The 25,963-nt window shown below is 33.6% G+C and overlaps 1 protein-coding gene across 1 annotated transcript in view; it reads right to left on the bottom strand.

The window, feature by feature from the left end:
- The window catches only part of LOC110995244 (neuropeptide CCHamide-1 receptor), a 102,917-nt gene that overhangs the window by 45,635 nt on the left and 31,319 nt on the right, over nucleotides 1-25,963 (bottom strand). The window contains exon 2 of the mRNA XM_022262312.2: nucleotides 2,902-3,096. Coding sequence (XP_022118004.1) covers nucleotides 2,902-3,086 — 185 coding nt within the window. The 5' untranslated portion in view covers nucleotides 3,087-3,096. The remainder of the gene's footprint in view (nucleotides 1-2,901; nucleotides 3,097-25,963) is intronic.

Genomic DNA, 25,963 nt, shown 5'->3' with positions numbered 1-25,963 from the left:
TCTAATGTTCCAAAATAAACGTATTTTATTTTTATTTATATATTGACCTACATGTACGCATATATAAGTTTTAATTGTAAAGGAGATAAATTATGTTGTGAGGCCTTTTTTAAATATTGTCCACATCATTGTTAACATAATATCTTTTACTTGCTTTGATTTGTTCCATTAGTTTCTCATGTATCTTTGTATATATGTCATGTATATATGTCATGATACCATATCTATTTTTTTTTCTTACAATGGTTGCCTGTAAGAGAAGTTGTAGTACTGAAGGAAGTTTACTTATATTTATTTATTTATTCTCTATCGCCTTATACAAAAACACACATAACAAAAATAAAATAAGACAGTTACAAAAGACAAAGGGCGGCCTTATCGCTTACAAGCGATTTCTTCCAGGCAACCCGCACAACTGACCGCTTTTTAAGGCACTGTGTACTTAGGACCCTACAAAATAAGAGCTTACCAATTCCTTAAAGGCCACGCACGTGCGAGCCTACTGACAATGTAAGTGACTTAACATCAAGTGAATCTCCTGACCGTTTTCCCTCTGTACTAAATATATGTAATAATATATGTTTAATATATATCAAAATCCCAAAAAAAAAAGTGTTGCTTCGACGCCTGGGCCTCAGATTTATGATATTGTTATTTGTTTTTAAAAACAGCCATGTAGGTGATCAGCCTTCGGTGTAACGTATGCAAATGTATAATGTTAGATTTTATTATTATCGACACGCAGCCAATGTAATATTCAAATATTTTATTAATGGTACACAATTGTATGTTATTAAGGAAATGAATTTGTGGAATAGTTTTAGGAAATAACAAAAATGAGTGTTTTGATTGAAGGTTCTATATATAAACTGTTCTATACAGGGCGTCCCACGGCGATGCCACACGGAGGGAAAGTACCTTAAATATTAATGATAGGATATTTTACTGAAAGAAGACATCGTTTAATTTTTAATAATAAGTAGAACTGCATTCACAGATTTAAAAAAAATTTCCTACCTCAACCGGGAATCGAACCCGCCAAATGTGACAGTAAAATTACATGTATTTTATAATAGCGTTTGAATGGGCTACTCATAAGCATTATTTTTTCCTTAGTAACCTAGCATATTAAATGAAACTAAAAACATAAAATTTTACATTTTATTAAAAAAAAAAATTATCAAATACTCAAAATGTGATCCGTTCTGTTGTATACAAATTCTCACTCTTTTAATAATTTCTCTCCCTGTCGATTTACTTATTTTTGCATGGTGGATGTTTGAAATAATACGTCTAAGTTCATTTTGCACCTGCACACTGTTGTACCGGTTCCTGTAAACTAAATATTTTACATAACCCCATAAAAAAATCAAGTGGGGTTAGATCTGGGGATCTCGGTGGCCATCTAATTTGTCCAAAAGTGCCGATCCAGGAAGGAAAATACACAACAACAACAACAACAGTATGCAGGAGTTACAAAATGAACTTAGACGTATTATTTCAAACATCCACCATGCCAAAATAAGTAAATCGACAGGGAGAGAAATTATTAAAAGAGTGAGAATTTGTATACAACAGAACGGATCACATTTTGAGCATTTGATAAATTATTTGTTTTTAATAAAATGTAAAATTTTATGTTTTGAGTTTCATTTAATATGCTAGGTTATTAAGGAAAAAATAATGCTTATGAGTAGCCCTTTCAAACGCTATTATAAAATACATGTAATTTTACTGTCACATTTGGCGGGTTCGATTCCCGGTTGAGGTTGGAAATTTTAAAAAAATCTGTGAATGCAGTTCTACTTATTATTAAAAATTAAACGATGTCTTCTTTCAGTAAAATATCCTATCATTAATATTTAAGGTACATTCCCTCCGTGTGGCATCGCCGTGGGACGCCCTGTATATATATAGTAATAAACTGATATTATATAACCAAAAGGAACAAGAAACAAAGGAAGACCAATAGAGCGATGGCTGACGGGATTGAGAGGGTAGCTGGAAGAAATTGGATGACGAAGGCACAAAATAAATTAGAGTGGAAAAAGTTGGAGGAGGCCTCCCGGACAGCGGCCACATCTTAGTTAAAATTGTATTCATATCTAATTTATTTAATTTATGTAAATAGGATGTGGAAGAATAAAGGGTTATTATATTATTAGTTCTGTAATGTGATTGACAATTGATTGATATTTTTTCGTGTGCACATACATAAGTACACAATCAGAGTTCACACGATCTCACTGAGAGCTTAGCCTCTAATATCCACAACTTCAAACAATTACTTATCAAAGGTCGCGTACCTAAACTTACTGTTATGTACTACGCACCACTACAATGCAACACCAGCTACCTGAGTGTTTCCATACCTGATTGACGTAGGGTTCTACGTCAAATTGGTTCTGGTCTTCAAGAGCATACCAATTCTCAAAAGACTGGCTATGTACTTGTGAACCCTTTGGTAGTCAACATCAGGTGATGTTAAAATGGAGCTAGTTTGTTACTTAAAACTTCTTTGGCGTATGGAAAAAAATAGCTAAAATACAGTAGTGATTAACGATAAATATTCAAATTAATCAAAAATATTTAATTTAAATAAATCAATTATTAGTAAATACTATCACCGTCACATATGAAATTGATTTAAAAACACTAAAATAAGATTTATTTATTCACACTGTGTATTGTACTGTTACGAATACTAGAATATAGACCTAACTTTATGCTGTCGAATTTAGATGTTGGTGAGCGCATCGCAAAAAATTCACTCTCATCATTTTTTTCCATCGTGTCAAAAGAAGTATAACTTCAACAAATGTATTGCCTTTATCACTCTAATTTGCATGAACGAGATGAAACTATAATAGAAGTTCCGGGCATGAATGTAAATTAACTTACGTGTTAGGAACATTTCGCATAGCCTTGTGCCGTACAAACACGGCAACAAGTGTCCCATTGCCCACAACGCCGATTATGAAGATGAACGCGAATAGTATAGGTACTATGTAGGTCTCTGGTCGCTGCGAGTACGGCTTATAGCTCTCTGTGTCGTTAAAAATGAGGCTGTCATTGTAGTCATCCATTTTGCATTATCTGTGAACAAAAAAACAAATGAGCAGATGTTCTTAATTCGAATTTGAATATTTTATAGGACACAGCAGCTGAAATACGAATCGACTAATGTTACCCCCTAATAAAAACTATATGCAATTTAACTGTAATATCTGGGTAAATTCTCTATCAACGTAAATATCATTATATAGAATTAGACAGGGTTCTTTAGTTAATTAAGTAAGGGGTTTGTATCAGCTGATTACGAGAATTTATTTTGTAGTATTATATTCTGTCTTAAGAATTTTAATATTTACTAATTTATTTACAGTCTTTTAATTTATTATTGGTAAAACCAAGTAAGTTACTTGATAATACACTTATTTAAATGAAAATTGTAACGTAGATGCTAGCTTATGCGAGTAGTGTCGACAATTTTTTTTTATTTACATTAATTTAAAATAAAATATTAAGTAATTCGTCAGTACAAATATGGGCAAGCATAAATACAGCCCTAATATTCGATATTTAAAAATATATGCATTGGATTAAAGAACTCGAACGCCTAGCATTTTATGGCATTGCACTCTCTGTGAATAGTTTACGAGTTTCCGGCTCCAGCATATTACAGTTAGATTTAGATAAATGCGGCTTTCCTGCATGCACTATAATACCATGCCTTTGGGATTAGAAAAGGAAATATTACAGTGAATTAAATATTACACTTGCGCTTTGCACATGTATTTTTAGAAAGATAACTCCGTTGGATACATATGCTGTTGATTAGTTAATATATACTTTTTGTTCTATATTTAAGATGTTTTTTTATTATAAAGTGGACTGTAAGTTTTATTATTATGCCAAGTTTTGGTGATGCATAAAGCATGTTATTTAGTCCGATTAAAAACAAATTTCAAAAATAAGTTCCATTTCTTACTATTGAAGATTCATCCTCCATACGAATATAAAAAATATAAAGTAGTTTGAAACGAGCCCCTTTTTATATTATACATATAGATCGTATGATTAATTTCGTGTAATCTTTTTTTTTTATAGAACAGGGGGCAAACGGGCAGGAGGCTCACCTGGTGTTAAGTGATACCGCCGCCATACACTCTCGATGCCATAGGGCTCGCAAGTGCGTTGCGGGCCTTTTAAGAAGTTTCATTTTTTGTAATTCAATAAAAATCATTTGTTTGATTTAAATATATTTATAATGTAATAAATATTGTACGTATATAGGTATGATAATTTCACAGTCTATTCATATTCTATATTTCAGTTCATAAAGTTGTTATTAATTGTGAACTCGTTGCATTTTCAAGTTAGGTCTTCGTGAAACTCCGTTCAACGTGTTCTAGTTAAAACGTCAAGACAAATTTAAATTTTACTCATATTTAGCTTTTATTTCTACTAACACTAAAAATATTTAATAGCGAGTTAACCTAGTATTTAGGTGGGTGTGTCTCTTAATATAAATCACTACTGTGTATTAACTTATAATAATAATCTCATAACAAGATTAAATATTCAATAAATGATTATTTGCGTCAGATATTGTAATTTATACGATTTTAATAAAGTATGATATATACGATACAGATAATATAAGAATTAATTCTAATAATGTAAAATGAAGATTTTTCGCGCCACTGTGTGTGGCAGAATATGCGAACGATTTGCGATTGTATAACCATTAACATATTGTACCATATTTTATTTTTATTATTATTGAACGAATTTCCGGTTCATACAAACATATCTACAAAGAAAAATACATATAAATAAAACTAAATTGCAAAAAACTGTTCCTAAGCTCGAAAACGAACGAATTTTGGAGTTTTTTTGTAATTTATGAACGTATTTGTGTTTTTCTTCTGATTTTTTTTTGTTTTAAAAATTCTTATGTACCAATGTATGAGAGTGCGAGCGTTGGCAATGAAAATAAATGAGAAAAAGATACATTTCACGCGTTATTATAATCAAGTCAGCAAAAATAGCGTACAAATTCTTAAAAGGCCGGCAACGCACTCGCAAGTCCTTTGACATTGAGAGTGTCCATGGGCGGCGGTATCACTTAACATCAGGTGAGCCTTCTGCCCGTTTGCCGCCTGTAAAAAAAAATATAAACAGAAACTGGTAACCACATAGCGATATCCAATAAAATTTTAAACGCACAGGAAACATAACATCAATATTTTTTCAAAATAATCGCATCTAGCTTTAATCACGTTGGAATTACACTGGTTAAACCTGAACGCATTACATTGAAATTTCAATTTATTTTTATACAAAATTAGCCGCGAAGAACTTAATTCTGTCTTGACGTGTGTTCTTTTGTTTATTGCTAAGAGCGGTGCTGTTCTTCTGTTGGAGTTTCTTAATATCAGAGATGATGCACCAACGGTAATGATGATGATCTCATAACCAAAATCAATGAAATTCAGGCGCGTATAAAACGAAAACATGACAATATGAAAAATCAAAATGAATCGCAACTTCTCAAAATCGCGTTCCTAAGCTCAACATTTGAAAACAGCAGAAACTTATATAGGAAGATTTTAAGTTAGAGAAAAATTTAACAAATTGTAAAGTCTAGTTTTTTATTTCCAAAAAGCAAACAGTGTTTATTGGGTAACACAGCAAATTATTCCATGTTATGTATGGCTGTCATCTGTGTAAACCGGTTACCGGTGGAAACCGGTAAACCGTAGACGGAAGATGAGTTGTTGGCCGCAATTGGGTGTGGCGCTGTTCTGCTTAAGTTTTTTTCTAGTTACCTATCAAATCGTAGCCAATACGTTAAATATGGACAATATATCTCACAACCTTATCCAACAAGTTCTGGTATCAGCCAGGGTTCGAACCTGGGACCGCTGCTATTTTTGATAATGATTAACGACCTTCCGAGCTGTATTAAATATTCCAAAGTGCTATTATTTGCCGACGACGTTAAGATTTTTAAAAAGATTAAGACTGACAATGACTGTCTATGTATGCAACGTGATTTGGATGAACTGCTACATTGGAGTGAATTAAATAACCTCCATCTCAACTATGACAAATGTGAAGTGATAACCTTTAGTGCCTCTCTGAATAAAATACTCTGCGACTATAGCATAGGATCTGAAGTTATTAGGCGCGTAGACAGAGTCCGCGATTTGGGTGTTTTGTTTGTTCCTGACCTTTCATTTGCGGAGCATATTCGGATGATAACGGATGCTGCATTTAGAAGGTTGGGGTTTGTCCTGAGAAATTCAGTTGGTCTATCGGACACTGCCACTAGGGTACTATATTCATCTTTGGTAAGGCCAATTCTTGAAACCAGTTGCGTCATATGGTCCCCTTATGAAAAGTATTATGGGGATATGGTTGAAAGGGTGCAAAAGAAGTTCCTTAGAAACCTGTACAAACGAAGGTACAATTTTTTTCCTTACCTCTACCCTACTAAGTTCCTGATGGGGGTATTGGGGTACAATTCGTTAGAGCTTCGTAGGGATTTGGCTGTGGTAAGGTTTGGTCTAAACGTTATTAAAAACGAAACGGAAAGCGCATACTTGATGGGGGAAATCATCAGACTGTACGTTCCGGACAATTATTACCGCTGCCGGAGGCATAACCTCTTTGCTGTGCGTTTGGCTCGCACTGTCCAGCGTCAACAAGCTCCCATTCCTCGACTACTCTCGATGCTAAATGGGTTTCTCGACTCTTCACCGGAGAGTGACCTATTTGGTGAGCGTATGGCGGCAGGGTACTCTGATTTGAGGGTATACTTGGAGAGTATTAGGGGTTAGAATAAACTGTGTTTTATGTTATTTTAATTAATTTTGTATTGTATATATTATAGTCTATTTTATTGTGAGTTTAGCCATGTCTGTAATTAATAAATAAATAAATAAATAAATAAATGAGTTAACAAATATTCATTTCTTAGAATTTTCTCTCCACTGAGACATTACCTAGAATAACTTAAGTAAGGTCTAAACTAATTAAATAATATAATGTGAATAATTTCCTAATGGCATTGCCTGCAACCTTTAACCCTCGATAATGAAACCAATTATGAAGTTATTAATTGGAAAAATTCAATTTTGCCAACCTTCTTTTGGTATTTTCAAATAGTATACAGACGGTGCCGATATGTGTCGAGTTTCTTTTAAGAATTTTTTTTTATAGAACAGGGGGCAAACGGGCAGGAGGCTCACCTGATGTTAATTGATACCGCCGTCCATAGACACTCTCGGTGCTAGAGGGCTCGCAGTCTGGTACAATTTAACAGATAGGATAGCTTAGATCTTTAATATTAGTCGCAATTATTATTTATTTATTATTTGATACAATTCTAACAGATGGCGCTGTGTTAAAAGTACCAACGTTTAACATAAGCTATCTACCTTTCACATAGGTTATCCTACCGTTTCCTTGAATAGTTTACTATGTAATATAACAAAAACCTTAGCCACAGCAACGCTTGGCCGAGTCTGCTAGTATATTTATTACGATTCCTTTGGGGAAACACAACAAATTCCCCGAACAGCCCGCTTCTGCAGCACAAATATGGATTGAACTTCTGCAGCAGCACAGTACAAAACCGTACGACATAACGCTATGAAAGTAGCTATGATACACAATTTTAGTCGTATTCTTATCAGTAAAAAAGTCTTTAGATCGTCATGTGACACAGCAGTGTTGGCCTAGTGGCTTTAGCTGAGGTCGTAGGTTCGATCCCCGGCTGTGCACCAATGGAGTTTCTTTCTATGTGCGCATTTAACATTTGCTCGAACGGTGAAGGAAAACATCTTGAGGAAACAGACATGTCTTATACCCAAAAAGTCGACGGCGTTGGTCAGGCACTGGAAGCTGATCACCTATTAGATTTCAAAATGATCATGAAACAGATTCAGAAATCTAAGGCCTGAACCTAAAGAGGTTGTAGCGTCACTGATTTATTTATTTATTTAGATCGTAATGTAAAACGATGTATTTGTGCAGAGTCAATTTATAAAATAAAAATGCCAATCAAAATGACAGTCAAAATGACAGTCAAAATATGAGCCTCCTTTACAAATCAATTTACTAAACTATTGACTTGTCCATAGAGCGACATCAGCCCGCTTTGTGAACAATATCGTTCTGTTTAACCTAGACTGCATACAATCTAAGTCAATGAGTCTTAGCACGAAACACTCACGAGCTTTTAACCTCAAATTAACTGTTCCAAGATTTGAAACTTGAATAATACAAGTACTGGTAAGGAACTGCCCTATACGTAATTTTTTCATTTACATTTTCAAAAATTATTTTGAAAACAATAACAATGTATGCAAATTGCTAGCAATATAGCATATAGCAACTACTATAAAAGTACTGGACAGTATTGGAAAATTCTTTCTAATCTTATAATTACTTGATCAATTTAGAAACTTCGATATTGAAAACAAAGGTGTAAATATACAAATTAAATCCCTATATCGCAAACTTGTAAATTATTCGCTGTCAATGAAATAAGTAAATTAATCCCGGATTTACTTACTATGAAATGTCCTTTAAAGTCGTCAACTTCTTTATTGACAAAAGAGACCAGTAACAATAAGTGTACTTGTAATAATAACAATTAAGTATCATTAATTCCTTGGAATATTTTTACATAATATTAACACACAAAACATACTTAATATATAATTAATTTTTCACGGACAACTTATGGAGTATAAGCTTCCTCCAATTGGCTTCTTGACTTCCTTAAGCTCATCAGCTCACCGTGCAAGAGGCCGACCTCTCTTTCTTTCCTAATGACCCTTTCCTTGACCACTACATACATATTGTATATAAAAGAAAAATGTATTCAAGTTTTCTGTTTATTCTAGAACAACGAATTTGTTAAGTTCACTTTGTAAGCCAAGGTAAGCTGGAATACTTTTCTACAGGTAATCCGCTTAGCTTATACTCTTAATACGCTGTCGAGACCACAATCTATTAAGCAAAAAGCTTTATTTAGGTTGCATATTTAAAATAAATTTGTATAATAATTGGGGGAAACTGTCTACTTACATAAAAAATATTTATTCTTAGTAGTGTCAGAGGACTTTAAGCGTGTCTTTAAAGTTGATACGTGGAAAGGAAATTAATCAAACTCTAGTACCCAAGCGACATGCTCAGTGACTGATGGTTACATTAGGAGTCTACATGGACTGTCTACTAATCGTGTTTCGAGCGAAAACTTACCCTTTTAAAACGGGCACACAAGACATGCATGGAAATAATTAAGAAATACATAGATTTAACAGAGCCTTAAACAACGTAAAGTTGCGTACTTGCGCCATGACTGCTACCACTTCCTTCAATTAATTATAATGGGTAAAATCCAGGGTAAACGGCGTGTTGTTAGAATGAAGAAGTCATGGTTGCGCAAAGTTAGGGTAAACCCGGAAGAGTTTGCGACACCGTCCAATCTCTACCACAGGACACGACACGCTTCAAGAGATTGACAGCCAACCTCCAGTAATGGAGGGGCACTAAAGGAAGAAGAAAGAAGAAACAGAATTTTATCATACAAGTGCAAGGAGAATTTAAACTTTTAACAAGAGAGCCTGCATCCTGCCCTACAGGCGATTAAGCACACTGCCGCGGCTCAAGCCGAGTTCCGAGTCTCTCGGGAGACGCCCTTGCGGTAGTCGCGGGAAAACTTTCATCAGAGACGAATACAAAATTTAAATTTTGTCAAAAGATCGGGACTATGAACCTGATTCTTAGATACCTTAAATGCAAACGATATATCAATTAATTTTCTACAAGCTCATTTACATCGCCCGTGAAAATAAAGCTATTAAGCAAAATTGCGCTTTCAAAAGAACTTATTATTTTAAGCGAAAACCGCCATATAACATAAAATACTCAGTAATTTGTTAAGTTAAGTTGTTCAAATAAAAAGGACTCGCAAAATATGTTGCTAAGAGCGAAACTCGAAGACGGCTTGACCCATTCGAGTAAATTCTCCCATTTATTCCTTGAACTCTAAAGAAGGCTTTTATGGAGAGAAAAGTCGGAAAAAGTTTTATTTGGCACTTATGTAATTCCGACGTTTTGGAAGCCAAATTAATGTCACCTTAAAAAAATGGATCCTTTGCAATGCTATTGGAAACTACGGGTCGCTTTATCAATGAAATTATCTATTGTGTGAGCCCTAAAGAGATTTCTGTGTATTATTCCGAGGTTAAAGGGAATCAAAAACTAAAAAATATACTCCGTAATTTGGTTTTTTATGTTCTATTTAATGCTAATCACCCGTTGACACCTGCAACCTGCATCGCCGACGTTTCAGGGAAAGGTACGCCCGTTTCTTATGGCCCCTTAATCTCATAGAGACTAAGGGCTACTGGCTGTGGCGTAGACCTTGGGTGGCCACCCGGTGCGGATGTTGGTGGAGTTACCCCATCAGGGGTTACCAAAAAATGTGTTTGCTACGCCACTGAACACTGGCTCCTGGTTCCAAAGAAATGGTGCGTGTCAGAGGAGTATCTTAAAAAGAGTTGTGTTGTGGAACGCCAGGCGTAGACTGGTTCCAAAGCATTTTTTCATTTTCAGTATTTTGTGTCTCGCTATTTAACTTTCAAATTAGGCATTTGTAAAATTGTGTGGCAAAGCAAGGGATACAGAATAAAATCATCATGTTACGTACTCTTTCTGATAATGCTTGATTAGAGCGTTTAAAATAATAAACATCTTTAAAGTGAAACATCTTTAGAATCGTTGTGATTTCAAACCGGATGCTACGGAAAAAGCGACAGTAAAAAGAGACAGAAACATAAATTCTTAATATTTAACGTTGGAGAAACTGAGATTTCTTTATTTATTTATTTATTTATTTATTCATAAGAAGATTCACAGCATAATACAAAAATAGATGAATATATACATAACAACATGGGCCAATTATAAATCTTCACAAATAGTTCATTTTATATAAATATATATATAACAAGAAGGTACATAAACATTTCAAAAATTTTTAGTGTTAAACAAAACAATAACAATAAACAGAAAAACAGAATTTAATTTGTTGACAATTAAAATGAAAATTAAGTCAATACATTTCAGTCATCCTGGTTAAAATAATTTTGTACCAGAGCTCTCCTTGCTTTCTCCACACTCCAAGCGAACATATCAATGTCCACCGTTGAGTTATTAAATTTGATAGGAAATGAGATAGGAGTTCGTTTCGTTTATCTTAAAGAATTAACAAATTTTATCATTAACATATACTTTTTTATAGAAAAGTTTAATACATTTAGATAGTGAATTTTTATTTAATTGAAAAATTTTGTTTTTGAAGGTTTCACTTCTACCACGTGTGAATTACAAATATGTTTTAATTTAATATTAAACCTTTTACGCATTTAGTCTAAATCTTTAACCCTGTTTTTAATTAGTGTGAGATAAAAATTTGATTTAAGAATAGAGAAAGTTGGAGTGGTCTGAAGGAGGCCTTGACTTTTGAAGAGGTCTAAGGATGGACAGGGTTAAGTTCTTTAGTTTTATATTCGTTATTTATATTTCACAGATTTTAATTCATTTTATTTAGTTATATAATTGTAAGTTGTTAAAAAATAAATAGGCTAAGATATCTTCTATTTATATATTTATAACAATAAAATAAAAAAAAGTAACTAGGTTACATAACTTATAAGAAGCGGGCGGCCTTATTGTTAACACGCGATTTCTTTCAGGCAACCCTAATATGGAACAATAAATATAGAAACACCCGCAGAGGGTTATAGTACAAGCAGTGCATAATTATATAACAAAAAGATACTAAAAATAACATGCGACTATTATTTCAATAAAATAAAATCTTAAGAAAACATATAAATAATAGAATGTATAAACAGACATGTAAAAGTAGAGGTAAATTAATATATAGGCAGATGAAAAATTATCAAGAGGAGATTTAAAAAAAAATTAAAGACAGCTCGTCTGATATAAATTGGTAAGGAATTCCATACCAGGATACTTTGCACGGTGATGGTTATAATGTTTATATAATGTATTGAGCTGAATGACCAGGCAGATTTTATGTACCAATAAAGCTGCTTAATTTAATTTGAAATGAGTCTTTCCTCCAACTTTGATTTTTTCCGTTTATTCCTCTTGGGCCGCGTTGCACAGGCGCTAAATAAAGATTAAGGTTGGCGCCTGGTAGATAGTATCTGTGATCAGAGCTGGTGGTTTGTTGACTCAACGAATAAGTATTGGAACACAACGAAATGCTGCTAACGTTAAAGGTCCACAGGGACCAAAGTTGTTAAATTTGTATTAATTTTATTTTTATTAATTTTAAGTATTTTTACAAGTTAAGTGTTTTTAAATTTTTTCTAGCATACATTACTATGTAGGCTAGAAAAAATTATAAAACACTTTGTCGACATCACAGGAGAACGAAGAGCTGGCAGCTACCTCGCACAAAGAATTAGTCTAGCTAGTCAAAGGGGGAACGCTGCCAGTATCTTCGGAACCTTGCCTAAAGGGACTCTTTTTAATAATATACTTTAATAATTAAATTTTAAGGTTAGTTATCTATATATATAAAAGAAAGTCGTGTTAGTTACACCACTTATAACTCAAGAAAGGAAGAACAGATTTCGGTGAAAATTGGTATGGAGGTAGCTTAGAGCCAGGAGACGGACATAGGATACTTTTTATCCCGTTCGGCAGCGTTCCCGTGGGACTTGACATGAAACGTCAGTCACTATAAAACGTGGTATAACAAAAAAGAATAATAAAACGCAAATGATAGCTATGTAATTGACGTATAATGACAGCTATGTAATGACGTATATATGACAATTTGATATTTGTAAGAAATCAATATTCAAAATATTTCTATTAAATAAATAATTAAATGTAATGATAGTGCCATTGTCCATTCGTATAAACAGTGAAGAGAACTATAAAACTCGATATGGTCGTATGTATACAGTTCATCCAAAGAATGATGAATGTTCCTATTTGTTGTTGTTGTCGAAAGACGCATTTAATCGAGTATTGGAGCGGGAACGTGAATATGATCACCAGGAATTAGATTTAGTAGTTCAAACGAATGTAACCCTGTTGAATTACCAACAAAAGCAAGTTTATGATACTTTAATGAAGGCAAACGATGATGAAAATGGCAAGACATTCCTCATGTCATTAGTTTTAGCAACTGTTCGGGCAAGATCCAACATAGCGGTTGCAGTTGCTTCTTCTGAAATAGCAGTCACATTGTTAGAAGGATGCCGTACGGCTCATTCAGAATTAAAATTACCGTTAAATCTTCAAACTATTGAAGAACCAACGTGTAATATTGCAAAACACTCAGCAATGGCAAAAGTTTTAGCGGCATCGAAAATCATCATCTGGGACGAATGCACAATGGCGCATAAACGTGCATTAGAAGCACTTAACCGAACATTAAAAGATTTACGCAATGACTCAAGATGTTTTGGAGGAGCAATGATTTTACTGTCTGGCGATTTCCGCCAAATACTGGCAGTAATTCCAAGATCTACGGCTGTCGACGAAATAAACACTTGCCTCAAATCGTCAAACCTATGGCGCTATGTGAAGAAACTGCAGCTGACAACAAACATGAGAGTTACATTGCTTAATGATACATCTGCTGAAGATTTCTCGGAGCAATTGCTGACTATCGGTAATGGTCAAGTACCTGTCGATGAATGGAATCAAAAGACGAACTTATTAACAATGTGTTTCCAAACATTATTTCTAACTACAAAAATAATGAATGGTTGAGTGAGCGAGCAATTTTAGCGGCTAAGAATAAAGATGTAGATGACCTGAACTACATAATTCAAAATAAGATCATTGGAACAATGCTTCATTCAAATCTATTGACTGCGTCACAAATGAAGATGAAGCCACCAACTATCCAATTGAATTTTTAAACTCTTTGGACGTGCCTGGCTTACCACCGCACAATTTACGCCTAAAGGTTGGCTCCGTAGTAATCATGCTTCGAAACATAAACCAACCGTTGCACTGTTTTGCAACGGTATGCGTTTGGTGGTTAGAAAATTGAAGAACAATGTAATTTACGCTACGATAATGATAGGAAATCTCAAAGGTGAGGAAGTTCTTATTCCGAGGATCCCGATGATCCCAACCGATATGCCGTTTGAATTTAAAAGACTTCAATTTCCGATACGTCTTGCATTTGCCATGACCATCAACAAATCACAAGGCCAATCCTTAAAAGTTTGTGGTTTAAATCTAGAACATTCATGTTTTTCCCATGGTCATACGTGGCATGTTCACGGGTCGGAAGACCATCAGCGTTGTTTGTTTTTGCGCCTGATAATAAAACAAAAAATGTCGTGTATCACAAGGTACTTAAGTGAAGAACAACCTATGTACTAAAATACAGAAATAATAATGAATGATTAATGTAGGTATTTAATTTTTTTGTATTTTTTCCAATAAAAAAAACAAACTGCTTATTTATTGCCATTAAGGCGGAACAAAGTTCGCCGGGGCAGCTTGTTAGATATATTTTTATGTATTTTCTTATTTGTTTTGATTTGTATGTAAACACTTTAAATAACTATAACTGCATAGTATCTTTATGTTTTTCAACACAAAAATCATAAAATTAAATGCTACTTTTGGCTAGGTATAAAAACTCAAATTGATTCATTAAGAATGAAAAATGTCTTGGAAATAATACTCCCTTTAGTAAATGGATCATGAAATCAGCCACAGTATCAACCCTCTGTGAAAGGCTAATGCGATTGATGTCATAAGTCAAGCTTTAAGAACAGTCTTGGATTTAGAATGTAATATCAAAGACGACATAATCAGGAATTTTATCGAAGATTTTCGTACAATATTTCTGTCAGAGTATTCATATTTAGAAATCGAAATGCTATTGTCAACATATTTGAGTGTTTGTGAAGTTAGAGTAAATATTCTCGAAAACATATTGCAAAAGTTATGTGTATTTAGATTTATTTCGAGCTCTGTATTTCAGTTTTGTATTATGATGATACTACAGGTGCCAACTCGTCTTTATTCAGTGGGTTACCAAAGAACAACATCTGAGCCCCTAAGTTTGTTTATGGAAGAACTGGGAACCCTGACTATTTTTTTTAATAGGGTTTCCAAATCTACACCTAGCAAATGTACTTAAAATTAATAAACACTTTTTTATGATGATTGATGTTATTAAATCTAATTCACAATATCACTATAGTGATAAAGTGTATATAGAAAAGATTTAATAAAGCCAGTAATATCTTACATATATATTTATTAAAAAAAAATCTGCACTTAGACTTTCCTATTCCTTTCTACTAAATGTTATAAATGTTATCCCTGCAATGCAAAGTATATGAGTACTAAAGAATTACTTAAAACGGCGTCAGACTGATATATTTTTAAAGTGAAACTTTTATTACATCGTCTGAAACTTTTTCGTCTGCGTGCATGTCGCGTGACGGTCCGCCGCGAAATAGGGATAAAGTGAAAGGCGCTCGTCATAGCAGCAAAGGCCAATATGGCGGCGCCTATAGTTCGCAGTAGCTGACCGTGTAGTGTATAGACTATTATTCATTTGTGCCACCCCTCCACGCTATTTTGTTTTAAATATTGTTAATTATTAAAGTTACACTTCTTTTCCCATTATCATTCCCATTTTCCAAGTATAAAATTAGTATTGGTAAAGCGATTTTTATACCCTAAATGGATGTTTTTTTGTTAAATGTGTGTAATGTGAAAAAAAGTTTCACTTTTATCGTGCTTTCATAAAAATTTACACACACACAATTTAACTAAAATTACAGTGTTAATAAAATTGTGTAGTAATTATTATTATTACTACAAATTTTTTTAATGAGTACCTGTCATACTTGACAAAACCGCAAGGAAGTTCTAAGGTCGAAATAACAAATAGGAGTTTGTCGTGTTCTCACCAAAGCACTCTTAAGATGTTTAAATTGTCACTTTTCGTTATTTACGAAGGAAACTGTCAGAGGTAGATTTTGTCCCATTTGTCCGGTTTATTAACTTCAAAGTGTCGACGTGGCCTAATGGACCCAAGTCTCTTATATAAGTGATCTGTGGTATAATGCAAGAGAACTATGCGATTCTCAATACAGAGGTGGTTGTTTGAATGACGGCTGCATCGATCTAACCCGTACGGTGAAGAAAAATATCGCCATTGATGTGTTAGTTATTTCGACTATGTATTTGCGTGTTGTTCCCACGAGAATGTAAGTGCGTGCTCCTATTTCACCATTCCTTCTGCTGATAGAGAATCTTTGACAATCTGAGACAAATCTTTGTTCGATGTAACGTAAAATTAGAAGCATTTAATATATATTTCTTTTTTGACGTTTATAAGTGTGTTACCTATATGAATAAATGATTTTTGACTTGAGTCTGTTTCACAATGTCCGGATAGGTTCCAAATAAGCTATTTATTACTTATTGGTAGGATAAACATTATTGTTGCGTTTCACGACTGTCAGATAGCGCAATTCGTCATGAAACGGGAAGTTTCTAATTCGGAACCTTTATCTTCCGAATAATTTATGTGGTGCAATAGCTATTTGGTACTTTATCCATAAATTGTGAAACAGACCCTTAGACTTTTGATTCAGAAATCTATGGCATCTGTCAGACAAAGAAAGCAAAAGCTGATCCACTCGCCCAGAAAAAGCATACAGATGTTTGAAGCTGAGTACAAAAGTAGCACAAGTGCAAGTTTTATAATGAAGACTTAATAATTAGACAAAAAATTAAAAGCGAAAAAATAAGACGAAAAACCAAAGTGATGCCTTACAATACGCCCTAAAACATAAGTGGCATTGGGTGGGCCAAGAGCAAGATACACAGATAAAATGTGGACTTTTAAGGCAACTGTATGAAAAACCAAGGGGAAAAAGAAGAGGGCGCCCCAAAAAAAGGTGGATAGAAGAAATAGAAGCGGTAACAGGAAGCGAATTTCGAGGTGTACCCGGGAAGAGGTTCCGATGGACTGTACTAAATTAAGCTAAGATATAGGATATATAACAAGATAAATAAAATAACGTATACAATGTTAAAAAATATTAGCTGTTTATCATCTTTTTGTCGATTGGAAATTAAATGGGCTTTATTGTTATTATTATTAAGACTAGTAAAAATATGTTCGTCGTTCATAATGCCTTGGGAATAGAAGAACCAATTCCTTTGTCTTCCACTTCTTGGTAGTCATTAGTCGTTCATTACAAAAGGTCCTACCTGTCTTGAAAGCAAAGCCCTAAAAATGTTAAAGGTTTTAAAGCAAACGCAAAGTTTTGTTTTTTTACATGAAAATTATACGTAATACAGTAATTATAAATATTTATTCAAAGCAAATAACATATTACATAAAAATATACCTAACAACTAACCTTAAAATTTAATTAGTAAAAAATATTATTAAAAGGAGTCCTTTTAGGCAAGGTTCCGAAGATACTGGCTATATACTATATAGTAATACATTTTTAATTCAAATTTAAGAATGATGCTAGATTTAAATGTTCCTTGGGATTGATTTGCTCCATTCAAACAATTTAATAAAAAAACTTATCGGTAAAAAAGGTGGCGGAAAGTTTCTTGCTGGTTCTTCTTGTCCGATCTACGCCCTTGTCTTGCGAACTGGTAGTAAATGCAAATTTACAATTTTTTTTTTGACGTTCATAAGTGTACCTACTTGTTTACCTATATGAATAAAGAAATTTTGAGTTTAAGTTAGGATTAGTTTTCTACTGGGTCATGCTTACGAAGCCTAAACAGAAATCGTCTTTAAGAAACTGATATTATGTTTTTTCCGTAAAAGTTAACATCTGTCAAATAACTCATAAGAATTTTATCATTAAAATAATACTGGAGGGCTCATATATACGCTCTGTAGTTTGCATAGCAATAAATAAGACTAGTTTTAAAAACAGATTTGTTTTACTGATTTTAATTTATACTAATAAATTTAATACATATTACATTTCTCAAAAATTACTAATGTAACAAAATGAATTTTCGTTTAATTCAACTGTCTCTTTCCATCACAGCGTCAATACAATTTGACAGAAAGAGCTTAATCGATAAAGAGTGCTTTAGTTTTTATGAATAATGCGTGGCTGTGGCTTCTCAACGAACGGTATTCGGAGCAAAGAGGTCGCCCCATGAAGCCTGTGAAGTTTCAAGGAAACTTCTGAGCTTGTGAAAGGAGCTAGGCTGGCTTAATTAGTTAGGACTTACGCACAATGGACCAAATGAGCGTCTTAGAGCGGAAATTGTGTCCACACTTCTACTTATATGTGTATAATTACGCTAGAGACTTTTTATAATAATAATGGTAGTAGTAGTAGTAGTAGTATATCAGAGCAGTGTTGGCCTAGTGGCTTCAGCGTGCGACTCTCATAACTGAGGTCGTAGGTTCAAGCCCCGGCTGTACACCTATGGACTTTCTTTTAGTGTTGCCCAAAATCGGTCATGGTCTTGCAGTCTTGGTCTTGTTCTTGCATTTTTGCAAGACCAATACCAATACCAAGACCACCTTATCGTAGCAAGACCAATACCAAGACTGAAGCCTGCAAGACTTGAGCAAGACAATACTTAAGCCTGCAATACTCTTGCGTCTTGCAGTTAGGACAAACTGAGATTTGGGCGTTATCAAATTTTCAACTTTATTACTAGAGAAATAAGGTTCAAGGTTGATTGGGAAAATGTGACGTTCTGAGAATAAACTGTTGGTCGGTCTGTGTATTATATACCTACATATTTGATAATTTACGAACAAAGACGCCGCGGTTTGCAACAAGTGTATCACAGCATTTGACACGCTGTCTCGATAGTGGGTGATTTAAACAAATTTGAAACGTGGAAAAACTCCAAATATGAGCGACGTCATATTGCTTTACGCATTTGGTTTTAAAATCACACATTTCCAAAAATCGAGATTTGCAGTGTCGGTTTATCAACTTCTATCGTATCTACTCTAGTAGCTAGTAACCTCCATAAAAACAGCAGGCAACGTATAGTTCCAATAAAAAAGGAACACACTTTATTTTTGCGTAGGCACAAAACCTATTTGATTTTGATTCTGATACTTCTGCTTTTTAATCTTTCAAAGATTTATTCTATCTATCAAAGAATGCCGCATTTTTCTTTGTCGGTCTTCGGCTTGTGTGCTTATAAATATGAGTTTTTATTTCAATTTCAGTCATTTCTAATTGAGTTTCGCTTCGAGTCTATCTTATTTATTATTCTCGCCCATTTACCTAGCTAGAATGGAGTGAATGTTTACAATTTGACATGAGTGACGAATAAATAGCAATAGACTAATAGGTATTTACAAGTCTTGCGAGACTTGCGAGACTCTTGCTGCAAGATCAAGACCAAGACCAAGACTGAGAGCGCAATACCAATACCAAGATCAAGACCAGGTGTATTGACGCAAGACCAATACCAAGACTGGTCTAAGTCTCGTCTTGGTCTTGCATTTGGGCAACACTACTTTCTTTCGATGTGCGCATTTAACATTTGCTCGAACGGTGAAGGAAAACATCGTGAGGAAACTGACATGTCTTAGACCCAAAAAGTCGACGACGTTTGTCAGCCACTGGAGGCTGATCACCTACTTGCCTATTAGATTTTATAAATGATCATGAAACAGATTCAGAAATCTGAAGCCAAGACCGATTTTAGTAGTAGTAAGTATATCAATTCATCACTTTCAATATAAATTATTGTAATCATATTATTAATTTATACAATTATGTTATTAATTTAATATTAATTATAATGTTTCCCGCAAATAATTATTTATGTATAAAATAATACATTATACCAAAAGTTAAAAACTCTTGCAGTAAGATCTTTTTATGTTTAATAATATACACAGTGATGTGACTTTTTCGTATACTATGTAAATCTTCTGTATATTTTGGGAATGTTAATGAAAGTGCCATAACGCGTTATATCCAACATTACTTGAGAATGATTACATTTTTACGCTTTGACGATTTAACGTGTGTGTTGATGGCTGCCTCGTAAAGGCGCCATAATGTAATGAGGCAAGAAATAATCTGCAGATAAAACATTACGAGAAAAATATTTATATATTTTATTATGACTACCATATTTTTTCCTAACACGTTATTTAATATCAGCAAGAAATCATTGTCTGTAATATGGTAAATACAAAGGTAAATGGTTACTTTCTTCTAATTAGGCATATCAAACATTTTTTTATGGATCATCAAGAGAGTTTGTCACATAGTAAAACATTAATCGAATAGTTAAATTAACATTAAATAATAAATGTAAATAAATAGATTATCTAATTTCATGAAATGACCTAAATAAATCGATATGTATAACCAAATGGCGCCAAAAATGGAATATGATTTATCTATGGAGCACAGACTATAGTGGTGATTGTAATAAAAATGGGAACTCTTTGGTCGTATAACTTCACAAAACTGACATTTGACTTAAATATTATATTTGGATCACATTTACAACGATTTGAGTTTTTGTTTAATTATGAAAGATAGCATTGTCTACAAACTGATCACTTTTGTTTATATAAACTAAATAGACATTAATACGAGTACGGATTGAATATGATCCTATAGATCCTATTTATAATTTCAAGACAATCTTCATTTTGTATGAAAATTAATTGGCGTGTCAACTATCTAACCAGAATATTACGCAGCGGTTCACTGATTATTTTTAGCCTAAATTGGTATAGTTGTGCGTTCGAAAATAGTTTTATTAACCTCAGTAAAATCTAGAAATCATATATGTATTTATGTCACGAATACCAAGCGATTCAGTTCGCACGTCCAGCGCATTCCACGCCAGGTGATGCCGCTTGAATAAACCTAACATAATAAACTGTCTAGGGAAAATGGAATGGTGCAAAGACTTCCACTACTTTGCTATTTTTACAAGAAACGACGTCCTGAATCGTGCAGTGCTAGTCTCACAGTAAATAAAAGAGTTAATTGAATCTATAGACTGTTAATTAAAGATCGATATTCAATCAAGTAGCTAAAATTCCGTCGCACCGTTGCTAAACTATCCTAACCATTAACAATAAAACAAAACATGAAATTTCCAAGCTCTCAGTTCTTCACGATTGCACCGAAATAAAAATAACGAATGCAATTATCATGGCGGAGTCGAAAACATGTTTACAATTTCATCAAAGACCACAATTTGTAACAAAAAATCACTTAGCCAAAAAAAAACACTCTAAAAGTAATCAGCTCTTGTCGTGACCGCCATCTTGTTTTACATTATTAATCAATAGCTGGCTTTCGGTAAGACAAATAGTTAAACATCCTCGATGTTTCTTTATTTAAATCATAATGCTAGCGACTTGATTGAATATCGATATTTAATTAACTGTCTAGATATTCAATTCACTCTCTGATTTATTTACTTTGCTGCAACACTGGGATGTCAACGAAGGGCTGAAACAACAGTTCGTAAATACAAGTAAAATAAGTGGCACTACCACCTTTTTAGGTCTGGGTCTCAGGTTTATATATTTGTTTCATGGTCAATCTAATAGGCGAGTAGGTAATCAGCCTGTACCTGATACACGCCGTCGTCTTTCTGGGTTTAAGGCAAGCTGGTTTCCTCACGATGTTTTCCTTCACCGTTTTAGCGAAATGCGCTCATAGAATGAGAGTCCATTGGTGCATAATGGGTACCGAACCTACGACTTCAGGGATGAGAGTCTAACGCTGAAACTAACACTGCTCTGATGCGTGACATGGAACATATATAACAAAACTCCATTTACAAAACAATGTTGCCAATCTGAATTATTCACACAGCGTTTCAAATCTAAAATCTATATAGAGAATAAATTATTTCCAACTTGATTTATTACTCAAATCTAGCTACGGGTTAACATGTGCGCCAAGACTAAGATTTACATACTACGTGAGAATTAATGTTATTTGAAGTTCAGTTTCAGTTGCATCACAAGAGTACTTGATTTCGCCTTATCACGGCTACCGGAAGTTCTTGAGATAAAATCATACATGAGTCAACTACAACTAGCAATCAAAAAATATCACATAAAAACAAAAGTCATGAATTCTTTTTTTTCTGTAACCTGCCAGTTACATTTACGTCTAGGCAGAATTCAAAGTACCATCCGTATCATCTCGACGTCCGTCGTTCCACAGCTGAGCGTTTCTAATGGCAGTTTGTGCCGCGTACCACCACTATATAGAAGTATTACCTATTACAACGTATATTTACAACTCGACTTAGGAATCTTCGAGAAGGCGTACCAATTCTTAAATTGACCAGCAACACTCTTACGTGGCTTCTAGAAAATGTGAGTGTCTATGGCCGGTGGTATCACTTAACATCTGGCAAACTTTCCGAGTCATTTAACTAGGTTATTGGTAAGTAGAAAAAGAAGAAGTGCAGAATTGAAGCATTTATTTGTGTGAGTAAATCCAGCACGCGATAGACAATTAAAAACTTTATTGTAAAATCGCCGACAATTATTTTTTTATGGTTGAATCAGAGTTTCTTCTGATTCAATACAAAATAGAAGAAAATATATATTGTTTTTGGAATCTTAGTAACATTTTGATAATAAGGATAGAAGAGCACTAATACATCGATCCTGACTCACCTCTCTGTCATCTGAACTATATCTTTTGGCCATACTATTCGCAGAGGCGATGAGAACTTGGAGAAATTGATTTTGGTTGGAAACACAGAAGATAAAAGACTAACAATATAAATATCAGATCACAAATACCAAAGAGAAAGACTGATCAAGTGGAAAACTCGTCGTCCTGAAAAATTTACACTGTTATAAGAGGGGCGCTAGAAACCAATGGAAATGGATTGTGCACTGCAGATGTTTCCTACCACGACGCTCAGATATGAACGACTGCAGAGAGAAATAGAATAGAAATATTCGAAAGCCTTAACTTCTATTTCAATTTTAGTAAAACATATCCAAGTCGAATATGTCTTGTGAAGATTTGTGTCAGTAATTCAATCCATGTTAAACACAAATTCGTGTCGAATTTTAAACGAACAATTTGTGAACATCGAACGAGCAAGTAAACAAATTTACTGAACATTAATTGCGACTCCCGCGAGACGGACAGTCACGCACCCGTGATTTTCTTCTATTTTAAGCGCGTAATTATGTTTTCGTCGAATAAAAAGTTTGGATATTTCACTGGTAATTAGGGGTATTTATATTGTCAGTTATTTAATTTTCACCTTAACGTTTTTAGCGATATTGAAAAACATCTGCCATTTGTACAATGCACCATTTGTGCTACGAAGATTTTAGAGACGATTTTTTAAGTTTCACTGTTTTATATCTAGTAATATCGGAATTCAAAATTTTTTTAAATGTAGCAAGTAAATATTGAAAACTACGACTAAAGAAGTAATTACTCAATTGAAATAAAAATATTTTCAGAAATCGAGATTATGAAATATGATTCTAATAATATAGAATCATATTTCATAATCTAATAATAATATAGTATATAGATTTAAGTTTACTTATACTTATGACATAAAATATTTGAAGTAACCGAATCAATTGGACTAATCGCTCAAGAAAGGAGCATACCAATTTTTAAAATGCCGGCAACGCAGTTGCGAACCGTCTGGTATTGACTGTCCATGGGCGGCGGTACCACTTAACACCAGGTGAGCCTGTCATACTATGTATTAAAAAAACTGGAAGTCAATTGTCAATTTGACGTATTTCATTTTTAATTACGTATAATACAATAGAACTAACCCAGTTACGAGACTTACGATCTGGTAATTAATTTTATTACGAGATATAATTAACGAGAAATAGTTAATTATACGATTCGCGAAAGTGACAAATAAAACATTTATTATCTAGTCAGGTGTGTAGAGGCGTATTAATCAACGTCAGAATACGTGACATTTAAGACAAAGTGACTATATCACTACTTTTATTTCGATTCCATATTTGACATAAGCTACTGTCATTTTGTAATATAATGATACCACACATAATTGTGTAGTGATGTACACAAAAATTGATAAGCAATCGCGATTCGTGTTTATTTAATATTGGTGTTCCAATTAAAGACTAAATTATTGATTTTTATTTAAATAAATACATAATTATTCACAATAATTATTTATTAATTAGTAATCGCTATTTTATTGTATAAAAAGTTAATATTTTTGTTTTTTATTACTGAAAAAGTTCCTTAATAATTCCTTAATAAAATAAAGAATATAGAAAAGAGCGTACCAATTCTTAAAAGGCCGGCAACGCACTCGCGAGCCCTCTGGCATTGAGAGTGTCCATGGGCGGCGGTATCTCTTAACATGAGGTGAGCCTCCTGCCCGTTTGCTATAAAAAACTACCTAAAAAACTGCCTGTTCTATAAAAAATAAAAATCTAATAGTTTCTATTAAAGTAGTAGTTGTTTAGATATACTAGTATATTATATAAACCAGAGGAATCGATCCGAAAATATTCCATTTCCGTATCGAATAATTTCGAAACGTCACTATTTATTACTTTTCATAACGTTACAACACTGAAATTGACAAATCTTGAATCGAATTAAAAGTTTTAGTATAATAATTGAACAAAAAGTATACGAATATTATAAGAACGAGTACAATTCTTGAAACGCCAATAAAATTGATGTTATATCATATTTCCAGTGTGAAAGACCTTCGTGATATCTAAAAATAGGTTGTATGAGAGTTGAATACAAGTGGTTACGAATATCGCTTTGAAATGTCAAAAGTGAAGTTTACAAAACCTTTTGCAAACTAAATCTGTCCTATAAAACAAAAATTTAAGTTACTATGGACCTGAATATGCATGTTCACCGTGCGTCTCTGACACTGTGGTCTTAGGTTCGATTCCCGGCTGTGCACCAAAGGTCTTTCTATGTGCGCATTTAACATTGGCTCGTTGAAAGAAAACATTGTGAGGAAATCGGTTTAGACCCAAATAGTCGACGGCTAGTGTCAGGCAGAGATCTACTGCCTGCTTGCCTATTTAATTGACATATTATGAAATAGATCTCTGGGGCCCATAATAACATTTAGTCAGCATTGTAATGTTTCATAATTAAATTTCAACACGTGCATACAAATTAACATATGCAAATGGTGATTTATACCACAACTAGGGATGCAGGCCAAATCTTTAATATAAAAATGAATTATTATTCGTTGAATTATTATTATTTTTGTTTTTCAACACAATAATCGTGTTGAACATATACTGCTCTATCATATAAGCTGCGTGTCGGCTTTTATTTTACCACCTCTACTGAAATTCTACAAGTACCTAATAATTTTATATCTTAATAATATATATAAATTTAAATGTCACGTTGTTTGTCCGCTATGGACTCCTAAAGTAAAGAAACGATATCAATCAAATTTGCACTAAAAAAAGCATTGTTAAGTACCTGTTTAGTACCTAAACACTGCTTTGCTAGTTAGTTTATCAAAAAAATACTAATAAAATCAAAAACTAGAAGTTTTTATTGTATTTGAATTTTTGTAACATATACTGTATATTGTACTAGAGTCGGCTAACTTAATTCCGCCTAACAGTCTAATAATATTATGTTACCTTTAATTTAACTTAATTTAGGATTTCATTAAGGTAACAACATTAATACAACTTTTTTTTGCAGTACAGAAATGTTTTATTGCTTGCCTCTTCCCAAAATGCCAATTTTACACATTAGCCCTCTTCTGTCTATCGCCAATATTGCAATACTGCATGTTAAAGCACTTTCTGCTATACAGCATTTAACACATGTCTTCGATCAAAAGCAATGATTATGCATCTCCTTATTCACCTGAA

This window comes from Pieris rapae, chromosome 21 (assembly GCF_905147795.1).
Source record: "Pieris rapae chromosome 21, ilPieRapa1.1, whole genome shotgun sequence".
Lineage (NCBI taxonomy): Eukaryota > Metazoa > Arthropoda > Insecta > Lepidoptera > Pieridae > Pieris > Pieris rapae.
The sequence above is the reverse complement of the archived record's forward strand: the minus strand, read 5'-3'. Positions and strand labels throughout refer to the sequence as shown.